This window comes from Dendrobates tinctorius, unplaced genomic scaffold (genome assembly GCF_039654945.1).
Source record: "Dendrobates tinctorius isolate UK_male_01 unplaced genomic scaffold, ASM3965494v1 ptg000232l, whole genome shotgun sequence".
Lineage (NCBI taxonomy): Eukaryota > Metazoa > Chordata > Amphibia > Anura > Dendrobatidae > Dendrobates > Dendrobates tinctorius.
This window is the reverse complement of record NW_027361899.1, coordinates 8,589,700-8,605,033: the sequence shown is the minus strand read 5'-3', so window position 1 is coordinate 8,605,033 and position 15,334 is coordinate 8,589,700. Positions and strand designations below refer to the sequence as shown.

The 15,334-nt window shown below is 39.5% G+C and overlaps 1 protein-coding gene across 1 annotated transcript in view; it reads left to right on the top strand.

Annotated features, from left to right (window-relative positions):
• The window catches only part of LRFN2 (leucine rich repeat and fibronectin type III domain containing 2), a 731,551-nt gene extending 727,550 nt beyond the window's left edge, over positions 1-4,001 (top strand). The window contains exon 4 of the mRNA XM_073556300.1: positions 1,588-4,001. Within this exon, the coding sequence (XP_073412401.1) occupies positions 1,588-2,512 (925 nt within the window). The 3' untranslated portion in view covers positions 2,513-4,001. The remainder of the gene's footprint in view (positions 1-1,587) is intronic.
• Positions 4,002-15,334: the final 11,333 nt, after the last annotated feature.

Below are 15,334 nucleotides of genomic sequence, written 5' to 3'. Positions count from 1 at the left end.
AACATTAAAAAATTAATTAAATATGTGATTGTAGATTAAATTATGGAATTTATGAAAAAATTGAATGAATGAAGCTATAAATAAGTGAAATAAAGAACTAACAAATAAATGAATAATGGAATGTGTGAAAATGAATGGAAGAGGAAACTAATGAATGAATTATTAATTAAATAAAAGAATGAGAAGTATGATAAATGAATGATTATAAGATGTAACGAATAAACAAATGTAAGTGAATGAATGCATAGAAATGAACAAGTGAATCAAATAAATGAATTAATGAATGAATAAAAAATGGCACATGAACAAATGACAGAATTAGTGGATATAAGAAAGATAAGAGACAAAATGATTAGTGATGAGCTAATCGAGTGTCCTCGGCGTGCTCGAAAAATACATTTGAGTCCCCGCGGCTGCATGTCTTGCGGCAGGGATTGCCTGTTTGTTAGGCAATCCCCGCATCTGGTTTGGCTGTCGAACAGCGCGAGACACGCCGCCGCGAGGCCCAGAACTTATTTTTTCATGCACGTCGGTTAGTAGCCGAGCATGGTCTGATAACACTTTTTCGGCGCACGTTCGCTCAACACTAAAAATGATTGAATTGGTGATTAATAGAATGACGGAATGCCTAGAAAATGTTATATAAATTACTATATCTGTAATTATTGGTTAAATGTGGAATGTCTCAAAGCATGAATGAATGAATGAAGTTATAAATAAAGAACCAACAGAATAATTGAATAATTATGTATGAAAATAAATGTAAGAGAGAACTAATGGATGAATTACAAATTACTAATTGAACAACAAATTAAAGATAGTGAATGAATCATTATAGCTGTAAAGAAAAACTGAGTGAGCGAATAAGTGAATGAATTAATCTAATAAATGTCAGAAACAACAGAAGAATGAATGAATGAATAAAACAAGAAAAACGTGAATGAATAATACAGTAAATGAATTATTAAAAAAGATCTAACAAAAGAAAGAATACATTTACAAATGAATTAGATAAATGATAGAAATAAATGAAGCAAGAAGAAGTAAAAGTAGAGAGGGTGCCAGTCTATGAAAGAAAGGAATGAAGTAATGAAAAAATTATGAGTGAATGAATGAACGAGACTCAATGAATAAATGAGTAAACCAAACAAATCTAAGAACGATAGAGTAAATGAATTATTGAAAGAAAAAAAATTCTAAGAAATTAACGGATGAATTTATGAATCAATTAGATAATTAAGACAAACAAAGGAAGTAAGAAAAAATAAAAGTATAGAGAGTGCAATTTAAGAATAAAATGAAAGAATGAATGAAATATACAATGAAGAAATAGGAAATTAATTAATCAATGGAAAATTAAAGGGGAATTAACTAAGGAATGAAACTTTTTGCTGGAAATGTGACTCTTTGTGGAATATTGGATTGTCTACAAGGAAACAATTCCTGAATTGTACAGTCGCTGTAAGATATGACATTCGTAGATACATAACTACTGTTTTAATCAGAAATGTGAATGTTGAATATTTTTTTCACTTTGCACAGAATAATGAATGCTTTTGTCATTCTCTTTGTTGTTTTTTATTCAAGGATGATCCCTGCTTCCAACAAAGCCTTTGTAGTGAACAACCTGGTGTCGGGGACGGCGTACGACCTGTGCGTCTTGGCCAACTGGGATGACACGGCAACAACTCTAACAGCCACCAACATCATGGGATGCGCTCAGTTCTTCACCCAAGAGGACTATCAGCAGTGCCAGTCCATGCACAGCCAGTTCTTAGGGGGAACAATGATTCTAGTTATTGGAGGCATCATAGTTGCAACATTGCTGGTCTTCATTGTTATCTTAATGGTAAGATATAAAATTTGCAACAATTCCCAGGGAAAGATGGCCAATGTCACCGATGTCTATTCCCAAACTAATGGCGGAAATTCAGTGCAGAATGGCTTGCCACCACAAGTCAACCCAAAAGTGGTGGTGAGGAATGAACTAATGGAATTCAGAGGTGGCTCAGTGCACAGTAGTGTCTCCTCCTCTTCTAGCTCGGTGAATAGTCCGGAGGGTGATGATTATAGTCTACAGAGTAACCAAAGCACTCTGTCCAATAAGTGGAGATCAGTCTCCAGGTCTAAACATAACATTGATAGACTTATGGGAGCGTTTGCCTCCCTGGAGCTGAGGTGTCAAAAAAAGGAGGATACTATAGACTCCAGGACTTCTGCCACAGCCCACCAGTCAGACAAAGAGCCTTTGTTGGGCAACCGAGAGTCCAAAGTCCGTAGCCTCCTTATGTTACCACTGGAGGGAAAAGCAAAACGTAGTCATTCTTTTGACATGGGGGACTTTGCCACAACTCAGTGTTGTAGCTACCCAAGAAAGATGACAAATATTTGGACTAGGAGAAGCCTCTCAGTTAATGGGATGCTTTTACAATATGATGATAGCGAACTTACAGGGAACACAACTAGAAGCACCTACGACAGCTCAGAATGGGTAATGGAAAGCACAGTGTAAATACGGTTCTTCTCCTTTATTGGCAGGCTTGCTGTTTCCTACGGCAAGTATAGCATACAAGAAAATACCCTATGAATTGAGTAGGTCTCTGACATCAGAGATGGGCAACACCAAAAGCCTCAGCAAGCGTTGCCATGACACAAGTCGAGACAGTTGTGTTAAGCCCCGGCAGTGGTGGACTGTTCCGAAGAAGCACCTGGTATAATCTAAGTGCTCCTTACCATAGAAACCCAAGAAAAATACGTCTGAAGAAGGAATTATCATTCCTGTCTTTAAGTTCAAACCTATGATGAAGATCCACAGAGGCATCAGTAATGTGACGATGACGCCACCAACCATCCAATAAACACCATTTTTGCTCACCTCAAATTTTTCTTTCCTTTTAATGTTTGTTTTCATTTTCTTTATTTTCCTCGATGGTTTCTTTTTTTTTCCTTTACCGTTGTCGTATTATTTTCTAGTCATTCCGACCTGCTTAATAAAGGGAAAGCGTTAACCAAATATATATTTTCAGACAAATAAGGCAAAAAGTTATGTAGATCATTCACATATATACATACGTGTTTCTGTTCGTTAGATATTTGAAGAAAAGGCAAGAAAAAAAACAAATTTTGGGATGTATTTAATTTTCAAAATTTAAAAAAAAACAGCTAAAAATTAGAATTGAATTTGTAAATTTATTGGGAAGATTTAAGTCGATGAGTTTTTTTTATATTTTACAAGTGTGATCATTTTATGGGTTGGAGGGAAAGAGGATGTACAAACTTTAGACACTTTGTTGTTGCTGATCTACCTATAATTATTACTAAAGTACCTAAAGTGCCGTCTTGGCTCAAGAGTCGGTAAAGGTATTTTTTTCATATTTAAAAAAAAAATTTAAAATTTTTTTTTTGTTTAAACAAATCATATAGTTGACACTTTTCTGGCTCCGGAGACCCCAAAATATGGAAAAATGGCTGATACTATAGAAAGACTTTAGCAACAGCTGAAAATCCAAAGCTTGTCCATCCATAAAACAATGAGTGAAGCCTTGTCATCCCCCTGAGGGTACTAGCTAACAAAATATATAGTGCTCAGAATTTAATAAGATATGACAAGATAAAAATTGTCATTCCAGATGTCAGCAACACAGTCAAGCGTATCGTCCGGGAGTAGCAGGATTTCATTGACGGCTTGCACTTCCTAGTTAAAAAAAATACCTGGAGAGTATCAACGTTTTACGAAGGACTAGAATATGGATTTTTGAGTCGTCCACCACCATTCTCATTAATGACTTTCTTGTGACTGAAAGGGAGAGAGAGAAAAAAAAAAAGTACTGTCAGCCATCATGGACTTGGTTAGCTCTGTTTTAATTTTGTTTCTACGATTTCTCTGGTCATTGGCATTTTTGTACAGAAAAAGAAAAACAAACAAACTAACAAGGTGAATATAATGTATAATGTTTTTTTATATCACAAAAGAAAAAAATAAGAAACGAGAACTATATTGTGAGCCGGCTGTGTACTTCTCTTGTATGGTCATGTTTCCTACTTGGAATTTTAGAATATGACATTCATGTGGAAAAAGAAACATTTTTGCTACAAATTGTACAGTAAAAAAAAAAAAAATAATTCTGCAATGAAATCTGGGCTATTTTACTTACATAGAAGTTTTATTATTTTTTGGAAAAATACAGGGAATAGAGTCACGAAAAACTGTTCAACCCCAACCGGCTCATGTATGGAGTAGGATCCCACCGATATAGTCATCACCTGCCAACTTTGGTAGGATCTCTTATGACCACTACTCTTGGAACACCTCACCTCTCCACTTTAATTTTTGCCTCCTATTCACCCCATTCCACACCACCCATAATGTTTGATTGGATGGAGGTTCACCCAAAGATGGAGCATCCAGGCACCGGGCACAAGAATGGAGGTTTAGCGGCACTTTAGCCAAGTCTTCTGGGAGTCCGGTAGATTTTCCATTTTCCTGGGAGCTTCCAAAAGACTTGTCAATGGTGGAAAAAGTTCTTGAGTGACTTAGATACAGTTCTATGGAGACACAGAAGGAAATGTTGGAGTCTAAAAAAAAGACAAATATATATTACAGATCACTCAGTATAGCATTAATCATTCATTGCTGTGTCGGTAATTCATTCACATAAGTCATTTACATCTAAGGCTACTTTCAAAATTGTGTTAGGAGGCGCAGCGTGCGCTCGGTGTGAAGCTCCGCCCCCTGCCGTGCCTCCTCCGGTCAGCTCCGCCTATGAGCGCATGATACTGCCTGCGACCTGCGTACCCTATCTTTAGCATTGGATACGCAGGCCGTGAGCAAGTATGCTTTTGCCGGCGCATGTGCCCTTTTGACGGTGCGCCGAGCGCACCAAAATGCAACACCGTGCGTTTGGTGCAGGTCGGCGCACCTTAAAAAGGGCGCATGCGCCGGCAAAAGCATACCTGCGCATGGCCTGTGTACCCAATGCTAAAGATAGAGTGCGCAGGTCGCATGCAGCGTCATGCGCCCATAGGCGGAGCTGACCAGAGGAGGCGCGGCAGGTGGTGGAGCTTCACGCCGAGCGTACGCTGCGCCTCCTAACGCAAGTGTGAAAGTAGCCTTATATGGTCCTCAGGGTGCAGTTTATTGAACAGTAAGTAAAAAAAATATATTAATTTAAAAGGATTGTTGTAGAATTCTAAAAAATGGCTGCTTTTTATTAAAAAACATCGCCACACTGGTCTACAGGAAGTCTCTGGTATTGCAGCCGAGCCCCCTTGAATTAATTGGAGCTGAGCTGCAAAGATACACACAATCCCCGGACAGAGCTGGCAATATTTTTGGGCTATGTTTGTTTTTTTGTTAATGTTTACTTTTTTTTTGGAGTTTATAAAAATATAATAAAGAGTTATTTTTTTTCCAATAGTTTTTAATTGAATTTTTATATTTTTAAAAAAGCACACAAGAAAACTCATCCAAAGATTAAAGAAGAAGGGAAAAGGGTATGGAGAGAGAACAGGAGGATACATTTTGATGAATGGAACAAAGGAGGAGGATGAGACTCAAAGGAAAGGAAAACAGAGGGACAAGGAGAATTAAGAGATTCCAAAAGAAGTCATTTAGAATTTTTGTCAATTTTTTACATCGAAATGTACATGTTTATCTTAGTATTCAGCACGATGTAATGTGCCGTTCACAATATGATATGTCTAGAGATGAGCGAACCCGAACTTAAAAGTTTGGGGTTCTTACCTGACAGTGTCCGGTGCTAAAATCCAAACACGGACGTCTCTTGGTAGTCCGTTGCAATGTTCGCAATTCTAGGGGAAGAAAGAGAGAATTTTCCTACTCAGAAGTTCAATGTGGTTTGGGTTCTGGTTTAAGATCGGGAACAGTTCTGGTACCCAAATCAAACTTTGGGTCTGGTAGCAGAACCTGAACATCCACGGGTCCACTCATCCCTAGAGATGATTAAACACAAGTGAAATAAGTGGAAAAAAGTTTTCATGAAACTGGAGAGATATTATAAAGAGGAAGGTTATTTGGAGAATCTTGGATTAGATAGGACAACATTGACCCAAGGATCCCATCTCTCATAATATCTTGGGAAATAGTGGTCTGTGGTATCGTGGCTTGAAGAATCCTTTTTGATCAACGGAATTGCAATGTAGAAGTTCGTGAATCATTCCATCAGATTACCATCCTCACACTACAGATAAAAGCCTCCGCTAATCCAAAAACAATTCTTTTGTAGAAGAGAAAAGCCAGTCTTTGAGGTGAATCAAATTTGTTTGAAATGTATAAGAAAAAAAATTAGATTCTTAAAAATGCCTGCCTTATAAGTGCTTAGAAGGAATTAAAAAAAAGGAACACTCACCCAGCCTTCACCTGTCTTCGTTGGTCCCGTTACGGGTGCTGGCTTCACTAGCATCTCCAATGTAGCAGGAGACCAGGAGGCCACGACAATGCCGGCACCCCGAAGACAGCGAAGATGGTTCAATGAAGACCACACCGGTGACTGGACCAAAGGAGAAGACAAGAGAAGAGTGAGGGTGAGGACCACTCATGTACATTGAGTTCTGAGGTCTGCAGAAATCTCACAGTTTAGTAGTATACACTGCCTTGAAAAATTATTCATTCTTGTGAACTTTTTCACATTCTTTTATTTAACAGCTGCAAACTTAAATGTATGTATATTTTGAGGATTTTCTGTGATACTAACACAAAGTAACACGTATCTGTTAAGTGTAAAGGAAATGATACAGGGTCTTCAAATTGTCTTAAAAATATAAATCTGATAATTGTGAGGTTTCATTATTTTCGGCCCCTGAGTCAATACCTTGAAGGACCACCAATCTCTGCAATTACATAGAAGACCAATGGGATTTGGGTCAGGACTGTGAGTGGGCTGTTCACACACATGAATATGCTGTGAGCTGTGGATCTCCGCAGCCCCTCTAGCCACCATAGGCCTCTTGGCTGCTTCTCTAATCAGTGCTCTCCTTGCTTGGGATGTCAGGTTAGGAGGATGGCCATGTCTTGATAGGTTTGCAGTTGTGCCATACTCCTTCCATTTTTGCATGATGTATTGAACAGTTTACCGTGAGATGTTCAGAGCTTGGGCTATTTTTTTTTATAACCTAACTATGCTTTACTGGTCTCCACAACTTTATCCCTGACCTGTCCTGTGGGCTCCTTCCTTTTCATGATGCTGTTTGATCTCTAGTGTTCTCACACAAACCTCTGAGGCCTTCACAGAACAGCTGTGGTTATATTAAGAAGACATTACACACAGGAGGACACGATTTACTAATTATGTAACTTCTGGAGGCAATTGGTCACTCAGGATTTTATTTAGTTGTATGAGACAACAGGGGGCTGAATACAAATGCACATCGCAAGTTTCAGATTTATATTTATAGAATAATTAGAAAACCTTGTATAATTTCCTTTACACTTTACAAATACTTGCTACTTTGTGTTAGTATCACCCAAAATGTCAATAAGATACATTTAAGCTTGTGGGTGTTACATGAAAAAAATGGAAAAGTTCACGAGGCATGAATACTTTTTCAATGTACCGTACATTCGATTCACTTCAAATGCATTTCATGCAAATCAAATTTCCCAGCAAATTTGAGTAAATCTCCTGAATTTGAATTTCTGCCGATTCTTTCATCACTTCTCACCATACCAGGATAGAACCTATGGAGTCCGTTCCTGTGAACACCAAAGCAAAACATTTAAAGGGGTTGTCTTCTACCTTTGGGAATGATTATTATTATTTACTTATATGCATGTATTTGGGGATAAAAAGTCATTTCTGCAATTGGGTTTCATTAAAACAAATTCACCGTTTTGCTTTTATAGGGCCCTTACTTGGCTGCACATTCAACTTTGATGTGGTCTGTGGCCATGAATCAGCTCAGAAAAAAAATGAATAAATTAGAGTGACAAACTTTCTTGCCATTCAATCTGAGTGAGCTCACTGACAGATTCTTAGTTGACTCATTCTGCAGCCAAAAAATTAAACTGTTCTAAGCAAATGGTTTCAACATTTTTAATGAAAACCAATTAAAAAAATTATATTTTTAGCCCCAAATGCATACATTTAGGCAAAAAAAAAAGTCAATGAAGATGGAAGCCCTCTTTAAGGTATTATCCCAATGATTAGTGGATTTAAAGTAGCACCATCTATTGAAGCCATGACTGCAATCTTCTGGACCCCGATGTACCAGGGACATCCACCATTTGTCTTCTTTTGGATATTTTCTTTACCCTGTCGGACAATTATGGAAAGTCATGCACAGAATCACAGCTTGTTATCGAATCTCCAGACGAATTCTGAATTTGTAACTAAATTCAAGATTTTCTGATTGTAGGCGGCGATTCTATGTGGAGGAGGAGCCTCACGTTTAACTCCAGGAGTGGCGGTACCTGCTGGTCACATGATGTCGCGCCCTGTGTTCCCTTCTGTAGAATTGTGTAATATGGTTCTAGAATATTTTTTTCTCATCACTAAAGAAGCACTTTATACATAAAATCCACCAAAAAAAAGTAAACAATCAAATAAAATAAAAATCAAATTTGCAGTCATAAAGAAAAAAAAAAAAAATCTCTTGAGTATCAATCCGGCTGCAAGAAAAGGTTTATTTTTCTTGGTATTTTTTTTTTTTTTTAGAAATGGAATATGAGAAATGTTCAGAATTCTATTTTGGGGAGTTTTGTACTAAAACAAAATGAAGAAATGTGAAAAGATATAAAATATATATAAAAAAAATCATGCTTTTTAACTCCAACCTGAACACCCCACAACTGAAATAAAAGTGTCAGATCCTTACGAGTGTACAGAAGAATTATTTATCAACGCCAATTTAGGAATTATTGCAACTTTTTTTTTTTTTTTTTTACTTTTAGGTTTTAACATTTTGCTTTTCAGGAGATTTTTCTTTTATTCTCATTTTTACACACAGTTGTGAAATGCCTGAGAATATATTGGGGGAAAAAAGAACTGAAACATAATGATGCTTTATATTATTGATTTAGCATTATTATTAATAAGAATAAGAATAAGCAAATTCTTCCCAAATGTTTTTTGGAATTTATTTATATTTATTGGATTTTTATGGCAGAAAAACATATAAATGATAAACGTGATCTTATCAATTCATTAGTGCACCTTGCACATGAATTCTCTGCTGCAAATACTGTTGCATTGTCAGCAAAGATGCCGCATAAAATACATACATTTTTTTATGGCATTTTTTACAGATTTTATGCATCTTTATTCTTTTTTTTTTTTTATTGGCATTTTTGATGCATTTTTTCCCACTCTTTAGTTACGGGTGAAATCTGCAGCAAAAACGCTAAAAGAATTGACGTGCTGCACATTTAAATCTGCGAGGAAAAAGTGAGCAATGTGTGCATGAGACCTTAGGTATCTCATTCACTTTGCCGGTACTAGGAAATCCTTTCAGGTTTTGTGACAAAACTGCAGAAAAAATGCACGAAAAATTGCAAAATGATAACGTTTCTGTGCATATGTTGTGTTTTTGTTGCATTTTTTCTGCACAGTTTTGTTACAAAACGTGAAGGATTTCCAAGTACCAGCAAAGTGAATCTGTCACCAGATTTTTTTTACCTCTAATCTGAGAGCTTAATACTGTAGAGACAGAGATCCTGATTCCAGCCATACATCATTTACTGGGCTACTTGCTGTAGTTTTGATAAAAATCGCAGTTTTTTTCAGCAGGAAATTATCACTAGAGAACTTGTAAACCTGCTACCATAATGTCCACCATATTATTGAACTCTTTATAAACCACCCCATCACTGATTGGCAACTTTCTGCCTATGCACAGTGTGTACATAAAGCTGGCAATTGTTGGTGTGGGTGGGGATATACACAGCTCAACATTCAAAGCTCTGCTAGATCTGCAGGGATTTTTATCAAAATTGCTGCAAGTAGCCCAGTAAGTGACAAATGACTGGAATCAGGGTCTCCATCCCGATATCATGCTGCTCTCGGATGGGGGAGCAAAAACCTGGTGACAGATTCACTTTAAAGGAAAAAGTAATACTGAGAGAATTGCTTTATTTGGCACAACCATCCATTAAACAAAGTAAAAATAAAATAAAAATACTTACATTGAAACGCATCTAACAAAGAGTAACAAAGTTGTTGCTGGCGAAATGTATAACACAAAAGCAAACAGGAGGGAATCGGTGATAAGAGAAGACGAGGTCCTGGCACATTGAGGAGACAGGGGACATAACGATGGCAGGTAAGTCTCACCGGAGACACTCCTGATCAAACATTGTAAAAGGATCCAACAATGAACTCAGGGAGGAATGAGAAAGATGGGACTGCAGCAGAAGCCATCTACAGTGTGAATGGCGACTATAGAGCACAACGGTTATATAAAGCCAAAGTGACATCAACGGCTACCGCCAGTGATGGGGAAATTCTACTTTATCACTTAAAGGGGTGGTCCGAAATACAAACTAATTGTGTTCCTAAATCTCTATTTGATGCTTTATTGGAGAATCCTCAATGCATGCTGGGATACTGAAATGATTAGTCACCAGTGAGCAGAGGCTACGGTCACTGCAGTAGTCTCTGCCCCGTCAGTGACATCCATTTCAGGGGCTTGGCTAATCTCTGCTCCACTGAGCATGCTCCGACTGTCCATTCCGGCGTATGCTTAATAGATTGTGCAATGTGCAGAGTGACAGTGCGCTCCCGCTGAATCTGATCAGAAGTTACGAGCCAGCAACAGAGCGCACTGTCAGTACACATTGTAAGAGGATTACCCGGTGTGCAGAGACCAGTGCCACCAACGCTACTGATTTCTCGTGTACTGGGATTCGCAAACAAAGCATCATTGAAATGAAACTAGAAAAGAAATGCAGATATTGTAGTGAGAAAATATAATAAGGACTTTTTATCTAAAAGTGCATTAGAAAATAGATAATATTATGGCATTAAACAGCATTTAGTGGTTTCGGACCACCACTTTATCTCAAATTTGGCCAGAAAAGTTGCATCATCTCCAAAGTATAATGTACAGGACATAGGATCATTTTTTTTTAATTAACACTCACCTGTCCACAGCCCTCACCTTGTCTCACTGGGTAATTCCAGATCTTCATTCCCGAGCTGCCGGTCTTCTTCATCCTGCAGTATTTATTTATTATTCTCCTTTATTATATAGCTCCATCATATTCTGCAGCACTTTACAGGTGTTGGAAACCGGAAACCTAAAGGAAACCCACACAAACATTGGGGGAGCATACACACTCTGCACAGATGTTGTCCTTGGTGGGATTTGCATCCAGGACCCAAGTGCTAACCTCTAAGCCACCGGGCTGCCCATAGATCCAACACCATGGATCCTTGGAGCCTTAGCGCCTGTGTTACCCTCTGTGCCTGGTGGCTTTATGACATGGCAATGCCCAGTGGGCGCCAGAGACAGTGATGGTAACATCAAGAAAGCCCACAAATTGTGACTGAAGACGGGACTGGGGCGACCAAGCAGGAATCTGTGTAGACAAGGTGAGGCCTGGGGAATACGAGTGTATTCTATGTTTTTAATTCTTCGTGGCCCTTTAGAATCTCACTGCCACTTTCAGGTTCATGCAAAATTAATCACATAAAAAATAAGATTCAGGTGAATCAATTTTTTTTTTTTGGAAAATTGGAGATGAATTCGATTAGTGTCAAAGCGATTCCTTTATTTCTAGATACCACCTGCTGGATGGGAAAATGTCTCCAGTGCTTTTCCCACCTGTGCAATAAAATAAAATAAAATTCTTTTTTAAGCTGATTTGCCCCAGGTCCCATTTACTGTAAAAAGGGGGTAAACCTGTTATACTGGATGGTGTTTGGCTGATTCTGGTCATAAGGAAGTCACAGAAAAGGAGTCCGGCAACATCGTAAAGACAGTAATAATCGGTGGAAGAGAGAACAGTTATGTACCAGCTCGGTAAAAAACAGAGGATCACCCAAAACGATCAAAGGTGAGATATAAAGGAGAAGTCAGAAAGGTCATCCAAGAAAGTGTAGGGTCGGTGGGCCGGGCTGGGGGGTGGTCCCTCTGTATACCGCGCAGTGACTTACAGACTCAAGATAGAGGCAAGTTTTGGGTGCAACACGTCCAAGTTTATTTTCCACCGTCCGACTGACGGCCCTCACAGCACACCGCAATATCGCTTTCTTACGGCCCTCCATGTCCAGGGCCGCTTCACACACCGTACTTTACACCAGGGACGTATTTATACGTACCGCCCCTTTTTCACTCTGTGACGATCCTCTCAGCTCAGTCACTGTGGCCGCCTTAGGCCCGTACACCATCAGCACTTTACTGGTCAGTTTCGTCATTCCAAATACGGTGTCCTACACCCAGAGCCTCGTCTGTACTGCAGTTCTTCCTGTCAGGACCACCCCCCTGACTTCCTTTCACCTCAGTCCCCCTGGTTTGGTTTTCCTCTCCGTGCACAAACTGTCATAGTCCTCCTGTCACTTGAGCTCCCCCTGGGGACTGGAACTTTCTGAAACCTTTCTGTCAAATTTATATCTTTCCCGGTTCCCTATAACTCCGCCCCCATGACCAATGGTTTCCTAAGCCCTAAGCTGATGTCAAGTCCTTTGCTCACACTCCTCCCTGCCCTCTAATGGTCAACCCAAGGTACTGCACGTCCACTACACTTTCTCAGCTGTTTCCCCACTGTAGTAACTGACACCTGCCTAAACTGTGCAAACCTTCCTTTCTCTATTCTGACAAGTCTGTCCGTCCGTCAGGTCACCTACCCTACAAAAGGTCACTCTGGTGGATAAATGTAATCTAATGTGGGCGACGATTGGTCAAGACGCTCGCTAGGTGAGAACTAAGATTACCTGGATGCATCTAGTTGTCATCACCTTATCATTTATGTATCGTATATATCCTTCCTCATATTCTGGTTGGTGAGATGGAGCAGGATGCTACCATTCATGTGCCACCCAAAATCCTGGTAAGTTGGGCCCCATGGCTGCTGATTGTCTCCATAGACGGGAGGTAAGATCTACGTAGGGAAGAGCGAACAAGTTCAATTTTCCTGAATCTGAATTTTTTTGTGATTCACTTCGTGCAAATTAAGCAAAATGTTGAGCACCACCACCCCACCCGCCCACTCTGTCATTCTACTAATTTGCGTAGAGCTGGAAGGATGAAAAAAAATTGCTAATACCTTGCAGCTCATCTTTCTTGAAGCCGCATCCAACGTGTTCACCATGACGCTCCCTCTAGACTCTATTTCTCCTGCACCGTGTCCTCTTCCACCGTCTTCCCAAAGTGCTGGGATTTCTGACACCGAGAAGGCTTTTTAGGTCACAATGCAGATGAGAGCTGCAGACGAAAGACATCATGGTATTGTGACTTCATGATGTTGGAGGATTACTTGGCACCGGAAGGCCTGGTGGGACTCCATGGAAGTTATGACGTCAGAGTTCTACACAAAGCTCAGGTTGAAGTGAGGACAACGTGTGAGGAGCATAAGAGAAGATGCTGGAGGAGGCTGTGATGGTGGGACAGGTGAGTGAACTATTTTTTTTTTCACCGTACATTTATTATTCTTTGAGGTTTGGAGAAACCTCAGTATAAAATAAGGAACATACTGTAGATTAATTATGATTAGAGATAGGCGAACCCGAACAATAAAGGTCGGCGTTCGTATCAAACACAAACTGTTCGGGCATGGACACCGAACATGGACTTCACCAGGAAGTCTGTGTTACTGTTCGGGTTCGACTGCCTGAACAGCGGGTGTTTGTCAAACTCTCACGGTGCTAGCGGAGATCTCACCGAGGTCACGGCAGTTCAGTCCGGCTGGGAACGAAGCCTCAGTGATCGGAAGTAACCTTAGTGACGTCACCATCGGTCACTGAGGCTGCGCTCACAGCAGTTCAGTCACCAGTGGTTCTCAGCCTGGGCGGTCGCATCTTGGCACCATCCAGGTTGAAAACTGTTTATCCCCCAGACATGGATTACGGCGGTATTTTTTTACCAATTATTTAATTACTGCACAGGAACGGCTGATGGTGATGAATACTCCCATTCACCACACTTGCTCGCACTGTTATTAGCGGCTGCAGATGTCGGATGATGGGATCAGCAGTCCCATCAGCTGACACCAGTGACTGACCAGAGGTAAGCTTTATTCCTCTGATCACAGCTGAGCACTCACGCTGTCTTCTGACAGAGTGGGAAGTGCGGCTCTCTGACTAGCGGGAATGATTTCACCGCCGATCCGAAGAGGTGTTGGCCGCGCTGCCATGCACATGACAGCGTGACAAGCCCTAGATGTTCGGGCCCCCCATTCAAGTGAATGGGGTCCAGGTTCGGGTTCGGGTCCGGGTACTTTTATGGTACCCGAACCCGAACTTTTTGTAACTGTCCAGCCAAACCCGCTGGACCCAAACATCCAGGGGTCCGCCCATCTCTAATTGTGATACAGATTAAATTTCCTGGCTAAATTCAAGTTACATACTGCCAAATGTGATTTCAGCAGATTCGCTCCTCACTGGTCTCTACAGGAAATTATTTGACGTCTTGACCAAGGAAAATATGTTAAATAGAACATTCTAGGCAGGAGTGAAATTTCAAAATTTAAATCCTTTTACCTTGTTGTATCTATCACACTTCTGCAGGTTCTAATGCTGTTTACAAAGATAATTGAAAAACTACTGATTCAGAACTATGAGAAACTAATGGATTTCCAACAGTTAATTATCATTTCACACGTTTAGGTGTTACATTAAATTCTCTCTTGTTGCTGATTCACATATTTGCAGGTTTTTTATTTAAAACTTCTCCTCCACATGGTCTCTATGTTTCTTGTTATATTAATAATACTAAATATTCATTCAGGCTGTTATAAAGGGAAAAAGGATAGATAGATAGATAGATAGATAGATAGATAGATAGATAGATAGAAGATAGATAGAAGATAGATAGATAGATAGAAGATAGATAGATAGATAGATAGATAGAAGATAGATAGATAGATAGATAGAAGATAACAGATACATAAATAGATAATGGATAATAGATAGATACAGTGGAGAAAAAAGTATTTTTTAAGTTCTCCCACTTAAAAAGATGAGAGATGCCTGTAATGGTCATCATAGGTAGACCACAACTATGAGAGTCAAAATGAGAAAACAAATCCAGAAAATCACCTTGTCTGTTTTGGCAAGATTTATTTTGCAAATTATGGTGGAAAATAAGTATTTGGTCACCTAAAAACATGGAAGATTTCTGGCTCTCACAGACCTGTAACTTCTTCTTTAAGAGGCTCCTCTGT